The 21,652-nt window shown below is 34.9% G+C and overlaps 1 protein-coding gene across 2 annotated transcripts in view; it reads left to right on the top strand.

Moving 5' to 3' along the window:
- GUCY1A2 (guanylate cyclase 1 soluble subunit alpha 2) overlaps positions 1–21,086 on the top strand; it is a 426,391-nt gene extending 405,305 nt beyond the window's left edge. For both annotated transcript variants that reach the window (XM_029206851.1, XM_029206852.1), the window contains one exon: positions 18,476–21,086. In XM_029206851.1, coding sequence (XP_029062684.1) covers positions 18,476–18,683 — 208 coding nt within the window. In that variant the 3' untranslated portion in view covers positions 18,684–21,086. The remainder of the gene's footprint in view (positions 1–18,475) is intronic.
- The last annotated feature ends 566 nt before the right edge of the window (positions 21,087–21,652 follow it).

The raw sequence follows: 21,652 nt of genomic DNA, 5'->3' as shown, positions 1-21,652 counted from the left end.
TGGCTAAAACTTCCAAAACTATGTTGAATAATAGTAGGGAGAGTGGGCACCCTTGTCTTGTTCCTGATCTTAGTGGAAATGCTTTCAGTTTTTCACCATTTCGGGCGATGTTGGCTATGGGTTTGTCATATATGGCCTTTATTATGTTGAGGTAAGTTCCCTCTATGCCTACATTCTAGAGGGTTTTTATCATAAATCGGTGTTGAATTCTGTCGAAAGCTTTCTCTGCACCTATTAAGATCATCATATGGTTTTTCTCCTTCAATTTGTTAATATGGTGTATCATATTGATTGATTTGCATGTATTGAAGAATCCTTGCATTCCTGGGATAAACCTGCCTTGATTATGGTGTATGATCCTTTTAATGTGTTGTTGGATTCTGTTTGCTAGTATTTTATTGAGGATTTTTGCATCTATGTTCATCAGTGCTATTGGCCTGTAGTTTTGTTTCTTTTTCACATCTTTGTCTGGCTTTGGTATCAGTGTGTTGGTGGCCTCGTAGAATGAGCTTGGGAGTGTTCCTCCCTCTGCTATATTCTGGAAGAGTTTTAGAAAGATAGGTGTTAGCTCTTCTCTAAATGTTTGATAGAATTTGCCTGTGAAGCCATCTGGTCCTGGGTTTTGTTTGTTGGAAGATTTTAATCACAGTTTCAATTTCAGTGCCTGTGATTGGTCTGTTCATATTTTCTATTTCCTCCTGTTTCAGTCTCGGAAGGTTTTGCATTTCTAAGAATTTGTCCATTCCTTCCAGGCTGTCCATTTAATTGGCATATAGTTGATTGCAGTATTCTCTCATGATCCTTTATGTTTCTGCAGTGTCAGTTGTTACTTCTTTTTCATTTCTAATTCTATTGATTTGAGTCTTCTCCCTTTTTTTCTTGATGAGCCTGGCTAATGGTTTATCTCTTTTGTTTATCTTTTCAAAGAACCAGCTTTTAATTTTATTGATCTTTGCTTCATTTCCTTCATTTCTTTTTCATTTATTTCTTATCTGATTTTTATGATTTCTTTCCTTCTGGTAACTTTGGGTTTTTTTTGTTCTTCTTTCTCTAATTGCTTTAGGTGCAAGGTTAGGTTGTTTATTTGAGATGTTTCCTGTTTCTTAAGGTGGGCTTGTATCACTATAAACTTCCCTCTTAGAACTGCTTTTGCTGCATCCCATAGATTTTGGGTCATCATGTCTCCATTGTCATTTGTTTCTAGGTATTTTATAATTTCCTCTTTGATTTCTTCAGTGATCACTTCGTTATTAAGTAGTGTATTGTTTAGCCTCCATGTGTTTGTATTTTTTACAGATATTTTCCTGTAATTGATATCTAGTCTCATAGCATTGTGTTCAGAAAAGATAGCTGATACAATTTCAATTTTCTTAAATTTACCAAGGATTGATTTGTGACCCAAGATATGATCTATCCTGGAGAATGTTCCATGAGCACTTGAGAAAAATGTGTATTCTGTTGTTTTTGGATGGAGTGTCCTATAAATATCAATTAAGTCCATCTTGTTTAATGTATCACTTAAAGCTTGTGTTTCCTTATTTATTTTCATTTTGGATGATCTGTCCATTGGTGAAAGTGGGGTGTTAAAGTCCCCTACTATGAATGTGTTACTGTCGATTTCCCCTTTTATGGCTGTCAGTATCTTCCTTATGTATTGAGGTGTTCCTATGTTGGGTACATAAATATTTACAATTGTTATATCTTCTTCTTGGATCGATCCCTTGATCATTATGTAGTGTCCTTCTTTGTTTCTTCTAATAATCTTTATTTTAAAGTCTATTTTGTCTGATATGAGAATTTCTACTCCAGCTTTCTTCTGGTTTCCATTTGCATGGAATATCTTTTTCCATCCCCTTACTTTCAGTCTGTATGTGTCTCTAGGTCTGAAGTGGGTCTCTTGTAGACAGCATATATATGGGTCTTGTTTTTGTATACATTCAGCCAATCTGTGTCTTTTGGTGGGAGCATTTAGTCCTGGACTTATTTTTTTTTTAATTATTTTGATCAAAGGAGTAAAAAATGTGAAGAAATTATTTAATTTATAAGAACTGATTACAGTTAATTTTTCTAATCTCTCATTTGCCACCTCTTTTTGAAATTTTGCCTGTAGACATGTAATTCTTCTTTGTGTTTTTAATTTTAACTCTCTTTGATTTTTAGTTTGTTAAATGGAGGTTTTAGGCTTTTACAGCTGAAAATTGACAATGTCCACAGAAACCAATGGAGCAGAATTATCTTCAGCTATTCAGTATCCTAAAATTAAGAATTTAAGAAGCATTTGTTTTGCCATCCAAATAAGAAACACATACCAGAATGTGCACTCCCTAGCAAGCACCAGGCACACAGACTGTGGAATTTATAATAAGCACACTTTGCTATGAATACTTAACACAATGTGGTTGCAAAAAGAAATGAGCCAGGGTGTCACAGAGAGCCTTTATGGCTCTCTGCTTTATACTTTTCAGGGACATATAGGGAAACTGTCCCCTTTTGAAAACTTGTCCATTAACTTGAATTTTAAAACCCACAAACATGTTTCTATAAAATTGCTACAAAATCTGCAACTTAAAATCTTTGTAACCTTAAAATGCATACAGATTTGGTGAGCTCCTTCTGTTGATTTCATAGTAAGCCAGATTCTTACTTTCCTTATTTGGACAGGAGTGTTATTTCCAAAGAATGAATCATTGAATTTCAAGGGATTTTAGGCTCTCTGACTCAATAACTATAGTTTTTTTGGGCCTATTTTCAAACTGTATCAGATTTTGGAGCAGTGAAGCATAAAGCAGAAATACAGAGCAGAACTTTTATTCCACTCCAATGGAAAGAAGAAGGTGAATAGGAAAAATTGGGAACTACAAAACACTTAGAAAACCACAAAGAATTTTTATCTTTTTTTCATTTTCTTTTCTCAGAACTGTTATCCTTCTCCATCACTCAAAGACGTAGTGTCTAATGCCATCATAACAGAGTCCAAATGCATTCCTTTGCAAAAAGATATTCAGGTAATTAGCAACAGTAGAAAATTCTAATTTAACATTGCAGATCGAACACCTGAGTTTTCATTAATCTTTTCTGAAATGGTAGGAAAATGATAGTAAAAATATAAAACAAATATAATCCTCTCCCAATGTATACATACAAAAAAGGGAAAAGGAGTTAACAATGGAAGAGAGCAAGATGAAAAGTGTATACTTTAGTGGTATTTGGCTTAGTACAGAGGGGAACAATGATGTCTCAAGTCTTACAGAAGAAGGTACAGATAAGAAGCAAGCTTATACACTCTAACTCTAAATATCAGCCTATTCAGAAAAAGGGAGAAACTAATTAAAGGATTAATTTACAAAGTCCAACACATAACTGAGAGAAATTTCAGAAAAATACAAGTAGAAACAACCCCAGGTATTTTAAGATGGAAAAGGTTTAATACAGTGAATGATATGCTTACAGAACCATGAAAGGGGAAAAAAAGAGCAGATTCTAAACTGGGTATCTTGAAATGATGCCAGCAAATATAAAATTGGCTAGTTAAGCCTCTGATGTCACTACTGGAGTTATAATGATCTAGGTCTGGAGCCATGGCCACAACCATACTAAGCTTTGAATCTCAGGAAGCTGAAAAGTGGTTGCCTAAATGTTCATTCCAGCGATTAGGAGGTTGGGTGAAAAAGTCACCACTACTGGGCCATTTTCCTGATAGGAAACTAGAAACTGGAGCCTTCTTCTGCAAAATTCTAATCTGATAGCCAGGGTTAATAGTCAGTTGCCAGAAGAAAATGGAATCAACTTCACTTCTGACATTCAAATCTTGAACGAGTGACTCTAATTGTAGGAACCTAATAATCACTCAGAAACTTAGTTGTGAGGATTTTGAAAAATGTGGTTTCTAGCTGGGTAGCCATGTGCTCATCTGAAACTCTTATTTAGTAAGAATAGATTTGGGAGGGACAAATAACTCTAGAAGTATACAATAGTTTATTTTCCTTGAGATATTGAATGAAAATGGCTCTAAATTTGAGCAGATGAAACAGGGGGACTAAGTAACAGTCTATATACTGAACAGTGAGATTCCCAGTTCATTTCCTCCATTTAACTTCCAGAATGCTGGAAGCCAGGTTTAATGCCACAGGCGTGATTGGAACATTGTTACTTGGATAAATTAACCCAAGGGAAAAATGCTAAATATATTGATATTTGGGAGCCCTAATGAAATGCCCAAAAGAAACCCACAATTTTATAAAACCTTGCCACACATAAAGCTTCCAATCAGATTGTACTGTATCACAGTTAAGTAAAAGGGACTTCCAATGATATTAGTCATTTTTGAATGTCTTTAATATGAAAGAGAAAAACCAAAATAAGCAAGCAAACAACAACAACCAAAACAAAAAGTATCCCAGCAACAAGTAGTCAATAATCATTTGGAGGAAATGGAGGCAATATAGAGAACAGAAGAAAATCAAAAAGGATGATTAATATTATCATAGATTTAAGATTGTAAGTAAGAACAAAACACTTAAAAAATGAAACAATCATATAACAAATATGAGCTCTTGGAAATTAAAAATATAATACCTGAAGTTATAAAATTGTTTTAAAATCCTTGTGAGGATTACAAGATAATATTAGAGGAAATCATACAGAAAGTAGAATAGAAAAATGAGCAAGTAAATCACAGAGAAAAGAAAACAACTGGAGGATCAATTTACCAAGTCCAATATATAACTAAGCAGAAATCCAGAAAGGAAAATACAGAATAAATGTAAAAAATTATCAACAAAATTACAAAAAAATTCTCAAAACTGAAAGATACAACTTGTATATCAAAAGGTTCCACTAATGGTCATTTTACTGAATAAAAAGATGCACTGAGGCACCATTATCATTAATTTTTATAAAACCAGAGACAGAAAGATGATGATGATGATGATAAAAGAGAGAGAGAGAGACTGACAGAAAGTTTATACCCACCAGAATAGGAAATGGAATGACACCTGACTTTTTAGCAGCAAAATATTGAGGAGAAGATAATTTCCAATCAAGAATTTAATGATGCATCAAACTAATCAAGTTGAGAAGAGAACGAAATAAAGACATTTCAGATATTCAGTCTTCAAAAAGTCACTATCCTCAAAAAAAAAAGTCACTATCCTCATATGCTTTCTAGGCCTCAGCTCTGCAAAATGCCTCATATATTATTGTCTCTTGCCTTGGTCTTAATGAATTCTTCGGTGAGCAGTAGCATGGAAATGAATAGACAAGTTTGTAATTACTTTGGTCCATAGCATTCTGAGTTGTTGCTCTCTTATAACTTTGCATATTACACAGGTTTATTTAGTTGTTGAAACAAACAAAAGATTTTCCAATCTTGCATGATGATCTCAAACATGCAGATGTTAGAGGACTGCACATCTAGTTGGTCACTATTAGAGACTGGAAATACATATATTAATTTCAGCAAGGTTTGTTTTGTCTAGGGAGTTACCCATGACATCAACTCAGCTAAAACAAACAAACAAACAAACAAAAACACTTTATGAAAAGACATTTTCAGCAAAAATAAAAGTTCCTTCTTTCCATCTCAGTCCTCTCCTGTCCCATAACTATTACAATCAAAACTAGCAATGCATTTGTTCAGCACCTAGCTCTTAGAAGGCATTTAGGAACTAACTGTTGACCAGCTAACTGCTGAACTCATTGACCAGAAGACTGCATGAAGGTAAAGACTGGCTTGAGAATTGTATTACTGGTTATCTTTCCTAATTCTACAGTCTTGGAGTACTATGAGAAATGCAAATAGCAAACAGCCCTAAAGGCCTCCCTAATTAGCAATCAAATCAAAGTATAGATTTGGAGAAAAAGGAATAGAGTAATAAAAGATCAAATCCTAACCTAAGCCATTAGTTTAGAATAATAAACCATTAGGTTAGAATAACATATGACCATCAACCTGTGTATATGACAATTATACATAAGTCATATATATGTATATATGACAACCTGTATATATGACTGTATATATGACAATGAAGTATGATCTGAAAAAGACAATAAATCCTAGAATACGATGCCTGAAATGTCACTGTTACAACTTGATTACTTTTTTATAACTCTGGATCTTGTGTTAAAATGGAAATTACATTTAGTTCATTTATACTTCAGTGAAATTTAGTTTCAGGTCCTTTTCTGAGACAGAATACAGGAGAGCACAATGCTTAGTGAAAACAAGGGTAATGGGCATTCAAACAAGAGCTGAAGGAATCAGAGAACAGCTTCATTACACAGCAGTGAGGGAGCAGCTTCATGGACCTCCATGGAGGTCCGTGGCATGCTTGAGGGCAATCCGATGATCCGTAGAAGCAGTTAATTTTCATCTTGAAAATCAATTTGTAGAAAAAATTCTGTTGAGAAGAGGAAGGGTGACAGGCAGGTAAACTAGGATTTGTGTGGCTTCTGAACACTTGTTAAACATGTTGAAATTCCCAAGTTGTATATCAACCACTTAGGGATTCGAGCTGGAGATTAATTTAGATTTATGTAGAGTTTAAGCTTCCATATCAGTCCTGAGCTGCTGAAGAAATGAACTTCTAGGCAAAGCTTTAGAGCCAGCCCAGGGACCTGGACTTAATAAAGCATATCAGAAGGGTCAGAAGTTCTGAGGTGATCACTGTATAAATTCTTAATCCCTGTATACACATTTGATCATTTATTTATCACCATGACTCATCATGACCAGGTGTGCTGTGTGAAATGTTTCCCCCAACCTCCTGCACAGACCCGCCAGTAACTCATTCAGATTTTCCTATTGGAAATCATCTGAATATTGCACTTCAGTGTTTATATATAAAAAACTTGCTAAATACTGGATATCATAGGAGCTTGATAAATTTATCCTTATGTGCTCTCATTTTTATAATTAAAATTTAAAACTGTATTTAGTTTATTAATACCAAAACATATACTTATAAAAGAATAAAACTCCATAAAAGTTGATGCATTTGTGATTTTAGCACAGTATATATGAGATGAATTTAAAATGTCAAGAAATTATTTCATTATTAAAAGTTTCCTCCCAGACAAAGTCCAGTGAGTTATTTAAGTTGTGGCATCCAAAGTCACTATTGCACCCTCTTTCAGTCATTTACAAGGGTTTTCATAGAAGTTATCCCAATTTTATTATTCATTGTCATAAAAATCTCAATTATAGCAAAATATAAAGACTTTAGTAAGGCAAACAAACTGTAAAGATAGCAAAATTAGGGGGCTTAACATGTAGGAATAGAGAAATGTAGTTTATGTAGAATCCTATTTGTTGATAATGGGCCTTTAAGGAAACTTGTTGGAAAGATTGAGCTTATGGCTCTATTTTATAATTCGTGGAAGTGAACTTCATTGCTCTGGTTCTAGAATTTTGTACTAAGATCCACAGTCATCATTTCTCCCTTTACCCTACAGAATTTCCTCTTTTGGATGTTATCATATGTTGTACCATATGCTGGCTTTTATTCTTAATTTGTATCATCAGTATTTCTTGCCCTTTAAATTTTATATTAACATATTCTGTGCATGTCCACTTACTCTCTTCCATTCAGAGGACTATTTCAGCATGTTACAAGCACTCAACAAGTGTCTATTGATTGATTGGCATCATTGATACCCACATGTTGCACATTGATGACTGTTCTGAGCTAAGAAAAATTATTCTGGAATTCAATGCTAAATTAAACTATTGTTTAGGGAATTTTACATTTTTTTCTTCTGAAGTAACTGATTGTATATTATATGTAAAGACAATCAACATTTATAAAAACAAAAAGAAAGCAAACAGTACTAAAATGACTTCCATTCTGATTGTGATGTAAAGCTATCTCTAGAGATGTGATGTAAAGCTATCTTAAAGAGAAGTGGCCAAGATGGTAGAGTAAGAAGACCCTGAGCTCACCTCCTTCTATGGGCACACCAAATTTACAACTATTTACAACTATTTGCAACTATTTGCAACTATTGATGAGAACAACCTGAAGCCTAGCAGAGAATATTTTATACAATTAAAGCTATGAAAAATGAACCACAATGATATGGATAGAAGAAACAGAGATGCACTGTAGTCAAGACCCATACCCCTAGGTAGATGACCCAGAAAAGGGAGGATATTTACAATTGCAGAGTTTCTCCCCAAGGAGCAAGGGATCCCAAACCCCATATGGGTTTCTCAGTCCAGGGGTCCTACACTTGGAAGACAAACACCCAGATTGTTTGGCTTTGAAGAGCAATGGGGCTTACTTTTGGGAGAGACAGAGGGCTGTAGAAATAGACACCACATTTAAAGGGTTCATGCAAAATCACATGCTCTGGGACCCAGGGCAGAAACAGTAATTTGAAAGGACCCATTTGCTGTTCTTGGAGAGCTTCCAAGAGAAGTAGGAGACACCTGGGACTCTATCTACTACAAGGACACTGGTGGTTCTGACCAGTACCATTTTGGAATCTTCCCTCTAGCTTTTAACCACTGGGACTCAGCCAGTCAGCACCAGTTCTGGGAAGCCAAAGGCCAAGCAGCTACCTGTGTGGGGATAAAATCTCACTCACCAGCAGGTCGGCTGCTGTAGGAACCTCTGAGCTCCAGCTGCCCCGGGACACGGTTCCACCCAACAGTAGGATGACACCAGCCCCAGGTCACCCTGGGCTCTGGCCCACCTAACAACAGGCAGATGCAAGCCCAGGACCACTGCAGCCTTACAACCACCTGTTTCAATCTGACCCACCCACAAGCAGGTTGGCACCAGAACCAGACTCAAGATCTGCTGAACTCTGTCCTGTCCACCAGTGGGTCAACATTAGTTTCTGGACACTTTGGTGCCCTCAGCCAACTACCCTAGGATCTGGTCTCTCCCAGCAGCAGGTTGACACTAGCGATGGGGTCTTTAACCCTTCAGCCAGCCACCACAGGACTTGGTCTCCCCCACCAGTGGGCTGGCACTAGCCCCAGGAATACCCAGGGTTCTGTATCCAGCCTGTTCATAACCCAGCCCTGCCACCAGCAGACCAGCACTAGGAATGGAAGTTCCCAGGTGATGCAGCCAATCATGCCAGGGCCCAGCCCTATCTACCAGTGGCCTACAGCCTTTACCCTAGTCAGAGTCTGGCAACCAACTGGACCTGGGGCCAGCCATGCCTACAAGTACACCCACAGTAGCCAGTCCACCACAACAGAAGGGCCCATGTAGCCCACATAGAGAGCACCCCTAGAGCATATAGCTCTGGTAACCAAAGGGGAGTGTGCTGCTGGGCCCCATATGTCATCTCCTAATAAGATCACTTCTCCAAGATTGAGAAACATAACCAATCTACCAAATACATAAAAATAAAAACAGACAATTAGGCAAAATGAGGCAAAAGAGGAATATGTTCCAGAGGAAAGAGAAATATAAAAACCCAGAAGAACTAAATGAAGTTCAAGATAAGGAATCTACCTGAAAAAGAGTTCAAGGTAATGATCATAAAGATGTTCAAAGAACAGGGGAGAAAAATGAATGAAAAAAGTAAGAAGTTAGGGGCTTCCCTGGTGGCGCAGTGGTTGGGAGTCCGCCTGCCAATGCAGTAGACATGGGTTCATGTCCCGGTCCAGGAAGATCCCGTATGCCACGGAACGGCTGGGCCCATGAGCCATGGCCACTGAGCCTGTGCGTCCAGAGCCTGTGCTCCGCAATGGGAGAGGCCACAACAGTGAGAGGCCCATGTACCACAAAAAAAAAAAAAAAAAAAAGTAAGAAGTTAAAAGTTTTCAACAAAGAGTTAGGAAATGTGAAGAAGAATGAAACAGACCTGAAGAATACAATAACTGAAATAAAAATACACAAGAAGAAATCAAGAGTAGATTAGATGATACAGAGAAATGAGTCAGTGGACTGGAAGACAGAGTAGTGGAAATCACTCATGATGAACAGAAAAAGAATTTTTTTAAAAAAAGTGAGCTTAAGAGACCTCAGTGAAAACATCAAGCATATTATTAACATTATAGGGGTCCAAGTAGAAGAAGAGAGAGAGAAACAGGCAGAGAATACATATGAAGAGCTAATAACTGAAAACTTCCCTAACCTAGGACAGTCAACAGACATCCAGGTCCAAGAAACACAAAAAGTCACAAACAAGATCAACACAAAGAGGACCAGACCAAGACACACTGTAATTAAAATGGCAAAAGTTAAAGATAAAGAACATTAAAGCAGCAAGGGAAAAGCAACGTGTTATGTACAAGGGAATTCCCATAAGACTATCAGCTGACTCTGCAGGCCAGAAGGGAGTGGCATGATATATTTAAAGTGATGAATGGAAAAAGCCTGCAACCAATAATACTCTACCTGGCAAGCTCTTTTCATATTTGATGGAGAAATCAAAAGTTTTACAGACAATAAAAAGCTAAAAAAGTTCAACACCAAAAACCAGTTTTACAAGAAATGCTAAAGGGCCTTCTCTAAACAGAAAAGAAGAGGTCAAAACTAGAAGCACAAAAGTTACAAAGAGAAAAATCTCATTGGAAAGGGCAAATATACCATAAAGGTAGTAAATCAACTATGTATAAAACAAGAAGTTTAAAAGATAAAAGTAGTAAAACCAAACTGCATAATAATAAGTAGTTAAGGGATACACAAAACAAATTGATGTAAAATATGTTTGAAACAGTGAATGTGGGGGAGAAAAATTCAGGGTTGTTAAGATGTGTTTGAACTTAGAGATCAATAATGTAATATAATCATGTACGTATATTTTGCTATATATAAACCTCATGGTAATCACAAACCAAAAATCTATATAGATACATAAACACAAAAAAGAGAAAGGAATCCAAACATTAAAGATAATCATCAAATCACAAGGGAAGAAAGCAAAGAAGAAAATGGAACAGAAAAGAACTACAAAAACTACCCCAAACCAATTAATGAAATGGTAATAAGTACAAACCTATCAATAATTACTACAAATGTAAATGGACTATGTGCTCCAAAGAAAAGACATACAGTAGCTGAATGGATACATATATGTTGCCTTCAAGATACTCACTTTACATCTGAAGATACACACAGACTGAAAGTGAGGGGGTGGGAAAAGGTACTCCATGCAAATTGAAATGAAAAAAAAAGCCAGGGTAGCAATACTTATATCAGACAAAATGACTTTAAAACAGAGACTTTAACAAGGGACAAATTAATATATTACTTAATGATCAAGAAGAAGATTTAACGATTGTAAATATATATACCCAACGTAAGAGCATTTAAGTATACATAAAGCAAATACTAACAAACGTAAAGGGAGAAATTGATAGGAACACAATAATAGTAGGAGACTTCAACACCTCACTTACATCAATGGGCAGATTATCCAGACAGAAAATCAATAAGGAAGCACTGACCTTAAATGACACATTATGCCTGATAGGCTTAATGTATGTATATTGAACATTTTATCCAAAAGCAGCATAATACATATTCTTTTCAAGTGTACATGGAACATTCTCCAGGAAAGATCACAGGCTAGGCCACAAAACAAGTCTCAGTAAATTTAAGGAAAATGAAATCAGATCAAGCATGTTTTTTGACTTGGGAAGGGAAGTCAACTATAAGAATAAAAACTGCAAAGATCACAAACATGTGAAAGGTAAGCAATATGCTACTAAACAACTGATGGGTCACTCAAGATATCAGTAAGAAAATCAAAAAATACCTTGAGACAAATGAAAATGGAAACATAACAGTTCAAAATCTATGGGATGGGGCAAAAAGCAGTTCTTAAAGAGAATTTTATAGCAATACAAGCCTACCACAGGGAACAAGAAATATCTCAAATAAATAATCTAATCTCACACCTGAAGGAACTAGAAAAAGAAGTACAAATAAAACCCAAAATTAGTAGAAGGAAGGAAATCATATAGATCAGAGCAAAAATAAAGGAAATAGAGAATTTTAAAAAAACCAATAGATCAGTGAAAATGAGATATGAACTTTTGATAAGATAAACAACATTGATAAACATTTAGCCAAACTAAAAAAGATAGCCCAAATCAATGAAATCTGAAATGTAAAAGAGTAAGTTACAACCAACACCACAGAATTACAAAGGATCATAAGATATTACTGCAAACAATTATACATCAATTAAATGGACAAATTCCTAGAAATGTATAATTTTCCAAGACTGAACCAAGAAGAAATAGAAAATATGAACAGAACAATTACCAGTAATGAAGTTGAATCAGTAATTTTAAAACTCCCAACAAATAAAAGTGCAGAACCAGATGGACTCAGAGTTGAATTCTACCAAATATTTAAAGAAGCATCAACACCTAATCTTCTCAAAATATTACCAAAAAGTTGAAGAGCAAGGAACACTTCTGAACTCATTCTATGAGGCCAACATCACCCTGTTACCAAAACCAAACAAAGACATCACAAAAAAGAGAAAATTATAGGCCAGTATCAATGATGAACATGGATGTAAAAATCCTCAACAAAATATTAGCAAACTGAAGTCAACAATACCTTAAAAGGATCATATACCATGATCAAGTGGGCTATATCTCAGGGAATCAGGAATGGTTCAATATTTGCAAATCAAACTATGTGACAAATCACATTAACAAACTGAAGAATAAAAATTATATGATCTTTTCAGTAGATGCAGAAAAAGCTCTTGACAAAATTCAACATAGATTTGTGATAAAAGTTCTGAACAAAGTAGGTATAGAGGGGACATACCTCAACACAATAAAGGTCTTATATGACAAATCCAAGCCAACATCATATTCAATAATGAAAAACTGAAAACCTTTCTTCCTGAACAAGACAAGTATGCCCACTCTCACCACTTTTATACAGTAAAGTATTGGAAGTCCTAGCTACAGAATTCAGACACACACACAAAAAATGTTTTTAAAGAATCCAAGCTGGAAAAAAATAAGAAAAATTGTCATTCTTTGCAAATGACAAGATACTATACATAGAAAATCCTAAAGATGCCACAAAAGAAAACTACTAGAACTTATCAATGAATTTGTTAATATTGCAGGACACAAAATTAATATACAGAAATCAGTTGCATTTCTATACACTAAAAACAAACTGTCAGAAAGAGAAATTAATAAAACAAACCCATTTACAGTTGTATCAAAAAGAATAAAATACTTAAGAATAAATCTAACTAAGGAGGAAAAAGACCCATACTCAGAAAACTATAATACACTGAGAATAGAAATTGAAGATGACACAGATGGAAAAATATATAATGCTTATGGGTTGGAAGAACTGATATTGTTAAATGACAATGGTACTCATTCAGTCTGCAGATTCAATGTAATTTCTATCAAAATACCAATGACATTTTTCACAGAACTAGAACAAATAATTCTAAAATTTGTATGGAAATACAAAAGACCCAGAATAACCAAAATAACTTTGAGAAAAAAGAACAAAGCTGGAGGTATCAGGCTCCCTGATTTTAAACCATACTACAAAGCTACAGTAATTCAAAACAGTATGGTACTGGCAGAAAACAGACACAAAGGTCAATGGAACAGAATAAAGAGCCCAGAATTAAGCCCACAGTCATATGGTCTATTAATCTACAAAAAAGAAGAATGAAAATACAATGTGGAAAAGATAAATGGTGTTGGTTAACTGGACAGAAGAATCAAATTGGACTAATTTTTCACACCATATGAAAAGTAAAATCAAAATGGATTAAAGACTTAAATATAAGACTTGAAATTGTAAAACTTTTAGAAGAAGACTTAGCTAATATGCTTTTTGTCATTGGTTTTAGCAATATGTTTTTGGACATGTGTCCTTAGGCAAGGGAAACAAAAGCAAAAATGAACAAATGGGACTACATCAAACTAAAAAGTTCTGCACAACAAAGGAAACTATCAACAAAATAAAAAAGCTCTCTACTGAATGGGAGAAGATATTTGCAAACCATTTATCCAAAAAGGGTTAATATCCAAAATATACAAAGAACACTTACAACTCAACATCAACAAAACACAAACACAATTTAAAATCTGGGAGAGGACCTAGGTAGACATTTTTAAAGAAGACATACATATGGCCACCAGGCAAAGGAAAAGATGCTAATCATCAGGGAAATGCAAATAAAAATCACAGTGAGATATCACCTCACACCTGTCAGAATGGCTATTATCTAAATATCAACAAATAACAAGTGCTTCCAAGAATGTGGAGAAAATGGAACCCTAAATCACTGTTGGAGGGAATGTAAATTGGTGCAGCCATTATGGAAAACAGTATGGAAATTCCTCAAAAAATTAAAAATAGAACTATCAAATGACCCAGAAATTCCACTCCTGGATGTTTATCTGAAGAAAACAAAAACACTAATAAGAAAAGATTCATGCACCTCTATGTTCACTGCAGTTTTATTACAATAGCCAAAATATGAAAGCAACCTCAGTGCCCATCAATGAATGAATGGATAAAGAAGATATGGCATATGCATACAATGGAATATTACTCAGCCATAAAAAAGAATGAAATCTGCCATTTAGGACAACATGGATGGACCTAGAAGGTATCATGCTATATGAAATGTCAGAGAGATAAAGACAAATACTGTATGATTTCACTTTTATGTGGAAGCTAAAAAGCAAAACAAATGACTGAATATAACAAAACAAAACCAGCATTATGTATACTGTGAACAAACAGGTGGTTGCCAGAGAGGAGTTTGTTGGGGGGGAGGAGAAATACTTGAAGGAGATTAAGATGCACAAACTTCTAGTTACAGAATAAATGAGTTATGATTATGAAATGTACAGTGTGGGTGGGCAATATTGTCAATAATTATGTAATATCTTTGTATGATGACATATGGTAACTATACTTATCATGGTGATTATTTTGAAATGTATAGCAATATCAAATCACTACTGGGTATGACAGGAGCTAACATAGTGTTGTAGGTCAAATATACCTCAAAAGTGAACAAACACAGTAAAAGAGATCAGATTTGTGGTTTTACCAGAGAGGAGTGGGGGAAGCAGGAATTAGATGGATGTAGTCAAAAGGTACAAACTAACAGTTATAAAGTAAATAAGTACTGGGAATGTAATGTACAACATGAAAAATGTAATTAGCACTGCCGTATGTTATATATGAAAGTTGTTAGGAGAGTAAACCCTAAGAGTTCTCATCACAAGAAAAAAAAATTTTTCTGTTTCTTTAACTTTGTATTTATATGAGATGTTCAGTAAACTTATTGTGGTAATTATTTCATGGTGTAAGTCCAACCACTATACTGTTCACCTTAAACTTATACAGTGCTGTATGTCAATTATATGTCAATAACACTGGAAGAAATAAAAACTATCTTAGTGTAGCTTTATTATTTATTGTAGTGCTAAGTTTGACTAGGAGTTAACAGGTCTGGACTCTACTTTCAGTGCCAACACTGTCTTACTGCTCCCACTAGCAAAGCACTCTATCTTACTCTGGACTCAATTTTACCCTCCATAAATTTGTCAGAGAAGAGCATGTTTAGACTTTGCATGGAGTTACATTATGTGGATAAATGAGATAAGTTAATTGAAAGAATTTTGAAATGTTAGAATGAGACTCATTTACCTATATCCCAAGTTAATATAATCACTGTGTAATATTTTTAAAGGAATGGTCAACTGGAAGTTTTTAAAAAGGAAAAACCACAATGAGATATCACCTCTCACCTGTCATAATGGCTATTATCCAAATGTCAACAAATAACAAGTACTTGCAAGAATGTGGAGAAGGGCTTCCCTGGTGGTGCAGTGGTTGAGAGTTCGCCTGCCGATGCAAGGGACACGGGTTCGTGCCCCGGTCCAGGAAGATCCCACATGCCGCAGAGCAGCTGGGCCCGTGAGCCATGGCCGCTGAGCCTGCGCGTCCAGAGCCTGTGCTCCACAATGGGAGAAGTCACAGCAGTGACAGGCCCGCATACCGAAAAAAAAACAAAACAAAACAAACAAAAGAAAAGAATGTGGAGAAAACGGAACCCTCAGTCACTGTTGGTGGGAATGTAAATTGGTACAACCACTGTGGAGAACAGTATGGAGGTTCCTTAAACCACTAAAAATAGAACTACCATATAATCCAGCAGTCCCACTCCTGGGCATATATCTGGAGAAAACCTTAGTTCAAAAAGATACATGCACCCCAATGTTCACTGAAACACTATTTACAATAGTCAAGACGTGGAAACAACCTAATGTCCATCAATAGAGGAATGGATAAAGAAGATGTGGTACATATATAAAATAGAATATCCATTTAAAAAGAATGAAATAATGCCATTTGCAGCAACATGGATGGACCTAGAGATTATCATACTAAGTGAAGTCAGTCAGAGAAAGAAACATCATATGATATCACTTATATGTGGACTCTAAAAATATGATACAAATGAACTTATCTACAAAAGAGAAACAGACTCACAGACTTCTAAAACAAACTTCTGGTTACCAAAGGAGAAAGATGGGGCACGGGGATAAATTAGGAGTTTGAGATTAACATATATACACTACTATACATAAAATAGATAATCAGCGAGGACCTACTATATAGCACAAGGAACTACTCAATATTCTATAATAACCAGTATGGGGAAAAGAATCTGAAAAAGAATGGATATATGTATATGTACAACTGAACTACTTTGCTGTACACCTGAAACTAACACAACATTGTAAATCAACTATACCCCAATATAAAATAAAAATTAAATTAAATAAATAAACTGAGCAAGTAAGAATAAAATCTTTTAAAAATCTTTTACAATGCAAAATACTACAACAGTCATTCATAAGGGTAAATATAGATTGCTCACATTATAAGAATTCTTAGTACTACCAACTGTTATTTTCAGATAATATTTTTATCCATTAAGAACTTTTGACAAGGAATGATTCTTTTTTTCTCTTTAGTGTAAAGATGATTATCATTGCTTGTGCAATGATCTTACATTTTTCAAACATTGTTTATTCTCCTTCCACTCACTGACTTTTTGACTTTGCCTTTTCTCTGTCATAATGGTTCCTTTCACCCCCAACCCATCTCTTATCCTGAATAACTTGGACTTGCTATTAACATTTACCTGTCTTAGGAAAATGAATTGTTTTTAGGGAAAAAGTGATAAGTTTGGCTCCACTGTGCCTTCCAAATAAAGTCTAAACGTTTAGTTTTGGACTTCAAAACTTTGTCTTAACCTACTGCTTCAGCCTTAACTCTCACTCTTACCTCATTCTATAATGGTATCCAATAGTTGGAAACATGTTGATCCTGATCATAATTTTCTCGTATCTAAACCTTTGATTATATTGTTCTCCATATTCACTTGTTGAAATTCTGCCCATCTTTAAGTACCATCTCATCCATGAAGGTTTAGTGGTCATCCCACTGTAAACTTTTTCCCTCTCTGGACTTCAACACCTTTTTGGATTCACCTTTCTTATGGCATCTAGCCTATTGTTTTATATTACTTTTATATTACTGTGGCTTTTGTTTGCTTATTCCGTTTTTATTTTCTTTTTCTTTTATTCTCTGTGTCTATCTCTTTTGAAAAAACTTTAAGCTTATTGTGTTCTACTTATTATATTCACAACAGAATCTAGGAGATTTTTCTAGGGCAATAAGAAGCAGCCCATAAAACTTGTTGAATTAAATTGAATTGCTGGACCACTTTTTTAGATACGGCTATCAAACTGAACATTTCTTGGAACTGGACAAGCATAAATCTCCAGTATTAGTGTACTAGAAAATTGTCTTTAACTATGACTGGAAGTGAAGAGTCAAGCTGTTTGACAAATAAATGACAAACAAATACTTTCTAAATGTGAGTTTAGAAACTATGACTGGATGGGAAGAGTCAAGCTGTTTGACAAATAAATGACAAACAAATATTTTCTAAATGTGAGTTTAGAAAATATGTATTGTTAGAAATCAGTAACCAGATATCACAGAAACATGGAATTATGACTGTTGTTCTACAAAGCTAAAAACTTGATTTATGTGTATGACACATAGGATTTAAATCTTATTGAGAGTCTACAAAACATTAAAGGAGTGCTCCAGAATTAGGCAGATTTTTAAAACAGAAAGAGTAAATCCTGCATGTTTGAATAAAAACTTGTTTTATGCAGTTCCTTTAGCCTTTTGTTTAGGAAAAAAAATCAACTTTGAACAAATATTTTCCAGTAGCACCAAGAACAACTTTGCTTTTTTTAAATTATTATTATAGCGTGAAGGTATTTTCTCCTGAGAAATAATATTTCCTAGTATTTGGAATGTAATGAAGGCCACATCTCTACAAAGAATGAAGGCATTTAATATGAGCTCAGTCATTGATAGGCTTCCTGAGTCTTTAAAATTTGTGTCCATTTTTTTCTCATCTCACCTGCCCATATGATTCACATTATATATTTTCTTCTTAGATTATTAAAACGAGAAGAAAGTTTCACATTCATTCCTCGGTCCCGTGAAGAGCTTCCAGACAACTTTCCAAAGGAAATCTCTGGGGTCTGCTATTTCCTGGAGGTAAGAACTGGTCCTAAGCAGCCAAAGCCTTCTCTTTCTTCATCGAGAATAAAAAAAGTTTCCTACAACATTGGCACAATGTTCCTCCGGGAGACAAGCCTCTGAGACCTGCTACAGATCAAAGACTCCTCCAAAAAGCACAAGCCCAGAACATGGATCATGACAGGAGAATGGAAAGATTGTTTATCTTTCACTGCTCTGTGGAGAAAAAGCAGTGGAATTTCTGTTATGTCAGGCAATAATCCTAGCAAAAGGAGGGTGATGACTGTCAATAAAAAACTGGAGGGCAAAGGGGAAATAAGATGTATTCATTCTTATGAGTGTTTTTGGTCATATATATATTATGTATAATATATATATGTATTTTAATTAATTACAAGTGTGAGGCCCCTTTCAAAACTAACCAATAAATAGATTCCATGTTTTCTTGTTTGTCACACATACAGCTATCTTTCTCTATATATTTGTATCACTTTTGAGAACCAGTTTTGATTAAATATTCCTATATTTAGTGAGTGGGTATGAAAGGAATATTTTCTAATTTTGTTTTTCTGAACAGACATTTCATACATATATCATGGCAGTGTGGTAAACTTCCCAGCAGGAAAAACTGTAACTTGGCAAGATATTTTAGGGATATTACCTATTTTTATACATATCTCTTCTAGATAATTTCACACAGCATTATTAGATTTTCACAATCTGCTACTGTATAGTTGGTATATTATGTAATTCCAGCATATTAATTGAATATAGTTTCACTTATTTAGAGAGATAAGTGCTTAGATTGAAAATACACATAACCTAGGATTTCAGATGCTGAGAAAGCATAGTATATCTGCTTAGTAAATATAGCTTTTAGATTTGATTAATGTAGCATAGAATCCAGAGGAAATGGCATTTCCTAATAGCAAATGTATGTATCTGTAACCAAGATTAAAGAAAGGTCTTTTTGCTATCTTCTAAGAAATATCAGTGAAAATAAAATGATTTGCTACATTACACCCTTTCAACTTAGCACTTCTAAATATAGGTAGTTTTTACAATGTGCTAAATTCTAATAAACAACATCCTACTAAATGACATGTAAGTCCACCCCCCTGCCCCTGTCACCTTCTTCAACGGATGCTTCCTAAGGACTAACTGCCCCTCATGGGAGCAAATCACTAGATACTGGCATTAGTGAGAAAAAGGTGTAGGATATTTTGCCAAGAACGTTGTTTATTCTTTCATAATAAAAACAAGGAAAAAAACTGAAAAAAACTGGATTTGAGATTTTTTTTAATGTTCTTCTGCAGTTTATTTGATGTGGCTTTTAAATTCAGTGAATCACCTTCATTAACACTGAAGTATGTCTAACCTTCAGACCTAGTAATCACCAAAGTTACAGATAGGCTTCCATTGCTTGTTCTGCTAAATGAAAACCTGTTCCCATTAAGTAACAGTGCATGAAAATATTATTACAGACTCACCCTGAAATTAGGAACACAGTGTGTCCAGGGTTTCTTATTTTGGATCAGATATAGAATCTAAGTTTCTCTTGAGGTTAATGAGTTGGAAACATTTGTTTCCTTGAAACCTTGTGGTGGCCATTTTCTTACTCCGATAGGTACACTCATTGGTAGCTTATGTCTACTGAATACAATATACTTTTTCTGGTTAGGGATTTTAGCTGCATTAGAATTTGGTTATGAAATAACTCAGTTAAGTAACAGATTAACTAGTGTCCAATGTAGTCTGTGAGGATTAATTAGTGTTTTTAAGTTCTCTAAGTATACAACTAGAAAATATTTTTAGATTGCAGATTATTTGTTATAATGGTGATCATTTTTATAATTGTTGAACTCTGTTCTCTCTCTGGGGCTTAAGAGGACACTAATGCAACACTTTGCATGTGGAAACAGGACCTAGACCTGAATCCTTGCCTGTCCCTCCCTTCCTTGGGTCTAGGTTTCTGTTTTTAACCACATGTGGGCAAGAAGGCCAGGGTGTTTATAGGAGGCTGTGGAGGCTGAGGACAAGGTTCTCTCATGGGAATAATTACCCACAAAAGAATTTCTTTAGGGGGCTGAGAGATTAACTCACTTCTTTCACAGGGAATAGAGGGTAGGCTTACTGTCAGTGTGGAAAGAACAGCCTCTGGGAGCACTTCAATCCTCCTGCTGAGAATAGGAAATACCTCAGCTATGCTGGTGGGCTTCTTATAGCACAGGAGCATGGGGAGAGAACCAAACTCACTGAAGTCATGTATGCTTATTCTGCACAGTAAGTTAAGCTTATTGTGATATAGTAAATTATGTGTTTTAATCATAAACAATGTGTTTTTTAACCATAAGTCTGAAAGGAACTTCCAGGAATCATCCAATCTAATTCTCTACTTTTTGTAAAGATTTGTCTAAGCAACTATTCTAAACATATGGTTATTCTCTCCATACTTAAAAATACCTGTGGGAAGCATATTTTAAAAACATCCTTGACAATCCACTTCATTATCTAGTACTTGGTGATAGGGTTTGGGATAAGAATTGTATATACATTCAATTTGTCAGAAAAATAAGCTGTTTCTTAGTTTATATGATTTTACTTGGAGAAGAGTAGCTATTTACATTGTCACAAATGTCACAATGAATATGCCAGAGATCTATTAAATATCACGAACAGGATGTAAACTACATTTTTCATAGAATATAATCTACATGTATCTTTGAAGGTATAGTCTGAGGCAATGGTCTGATCTATTACCATTTTGCCAACCTAGTACAGTTGACTTATTATAGCTACACTATTCCTACATGTATTTGCAAAATACGGTATAAAATGGCATTTCATTCTAGCTGCAGTCATAGAATTTAGAGGCTGTGAAAAAGCATTGCATTTTTATATGTCCTATAGAGTACAATACATGTATCCTCCATTAGGAATTTTGATTGTAATAATGGGTGGCTGTTGGTATTTCATTTGACTAATATCTATACAGTATTCTCATGTACAAACTATTAACATACATCATGCATTTTAGCATGGCAGATTAAATGGAATTTAAATGGATGTCCCTTTAGAAATCAAGCGTTATT

Source organism: Monodon monoceros, unplaced genomic scaffold, assembly GCF_005190385.1.
Source record: "Monodon monoceros isolate NGI ecotype Baffin Bay Population unplaced genomic scaffold, NGI_Narwhal_1 Super_Scaffold_7, whole genome shotgun sequence".
NCBI lineage: Eukaryota > Metazoa > Chordata > Mammalia > Artiodactyla > Monodontidae > Monodon > Monodon monoceros.
Note: the sequence above shows the minus strand (reverse complement) of the source record. Positions and strands in the feature narration are given on the sequence as shown.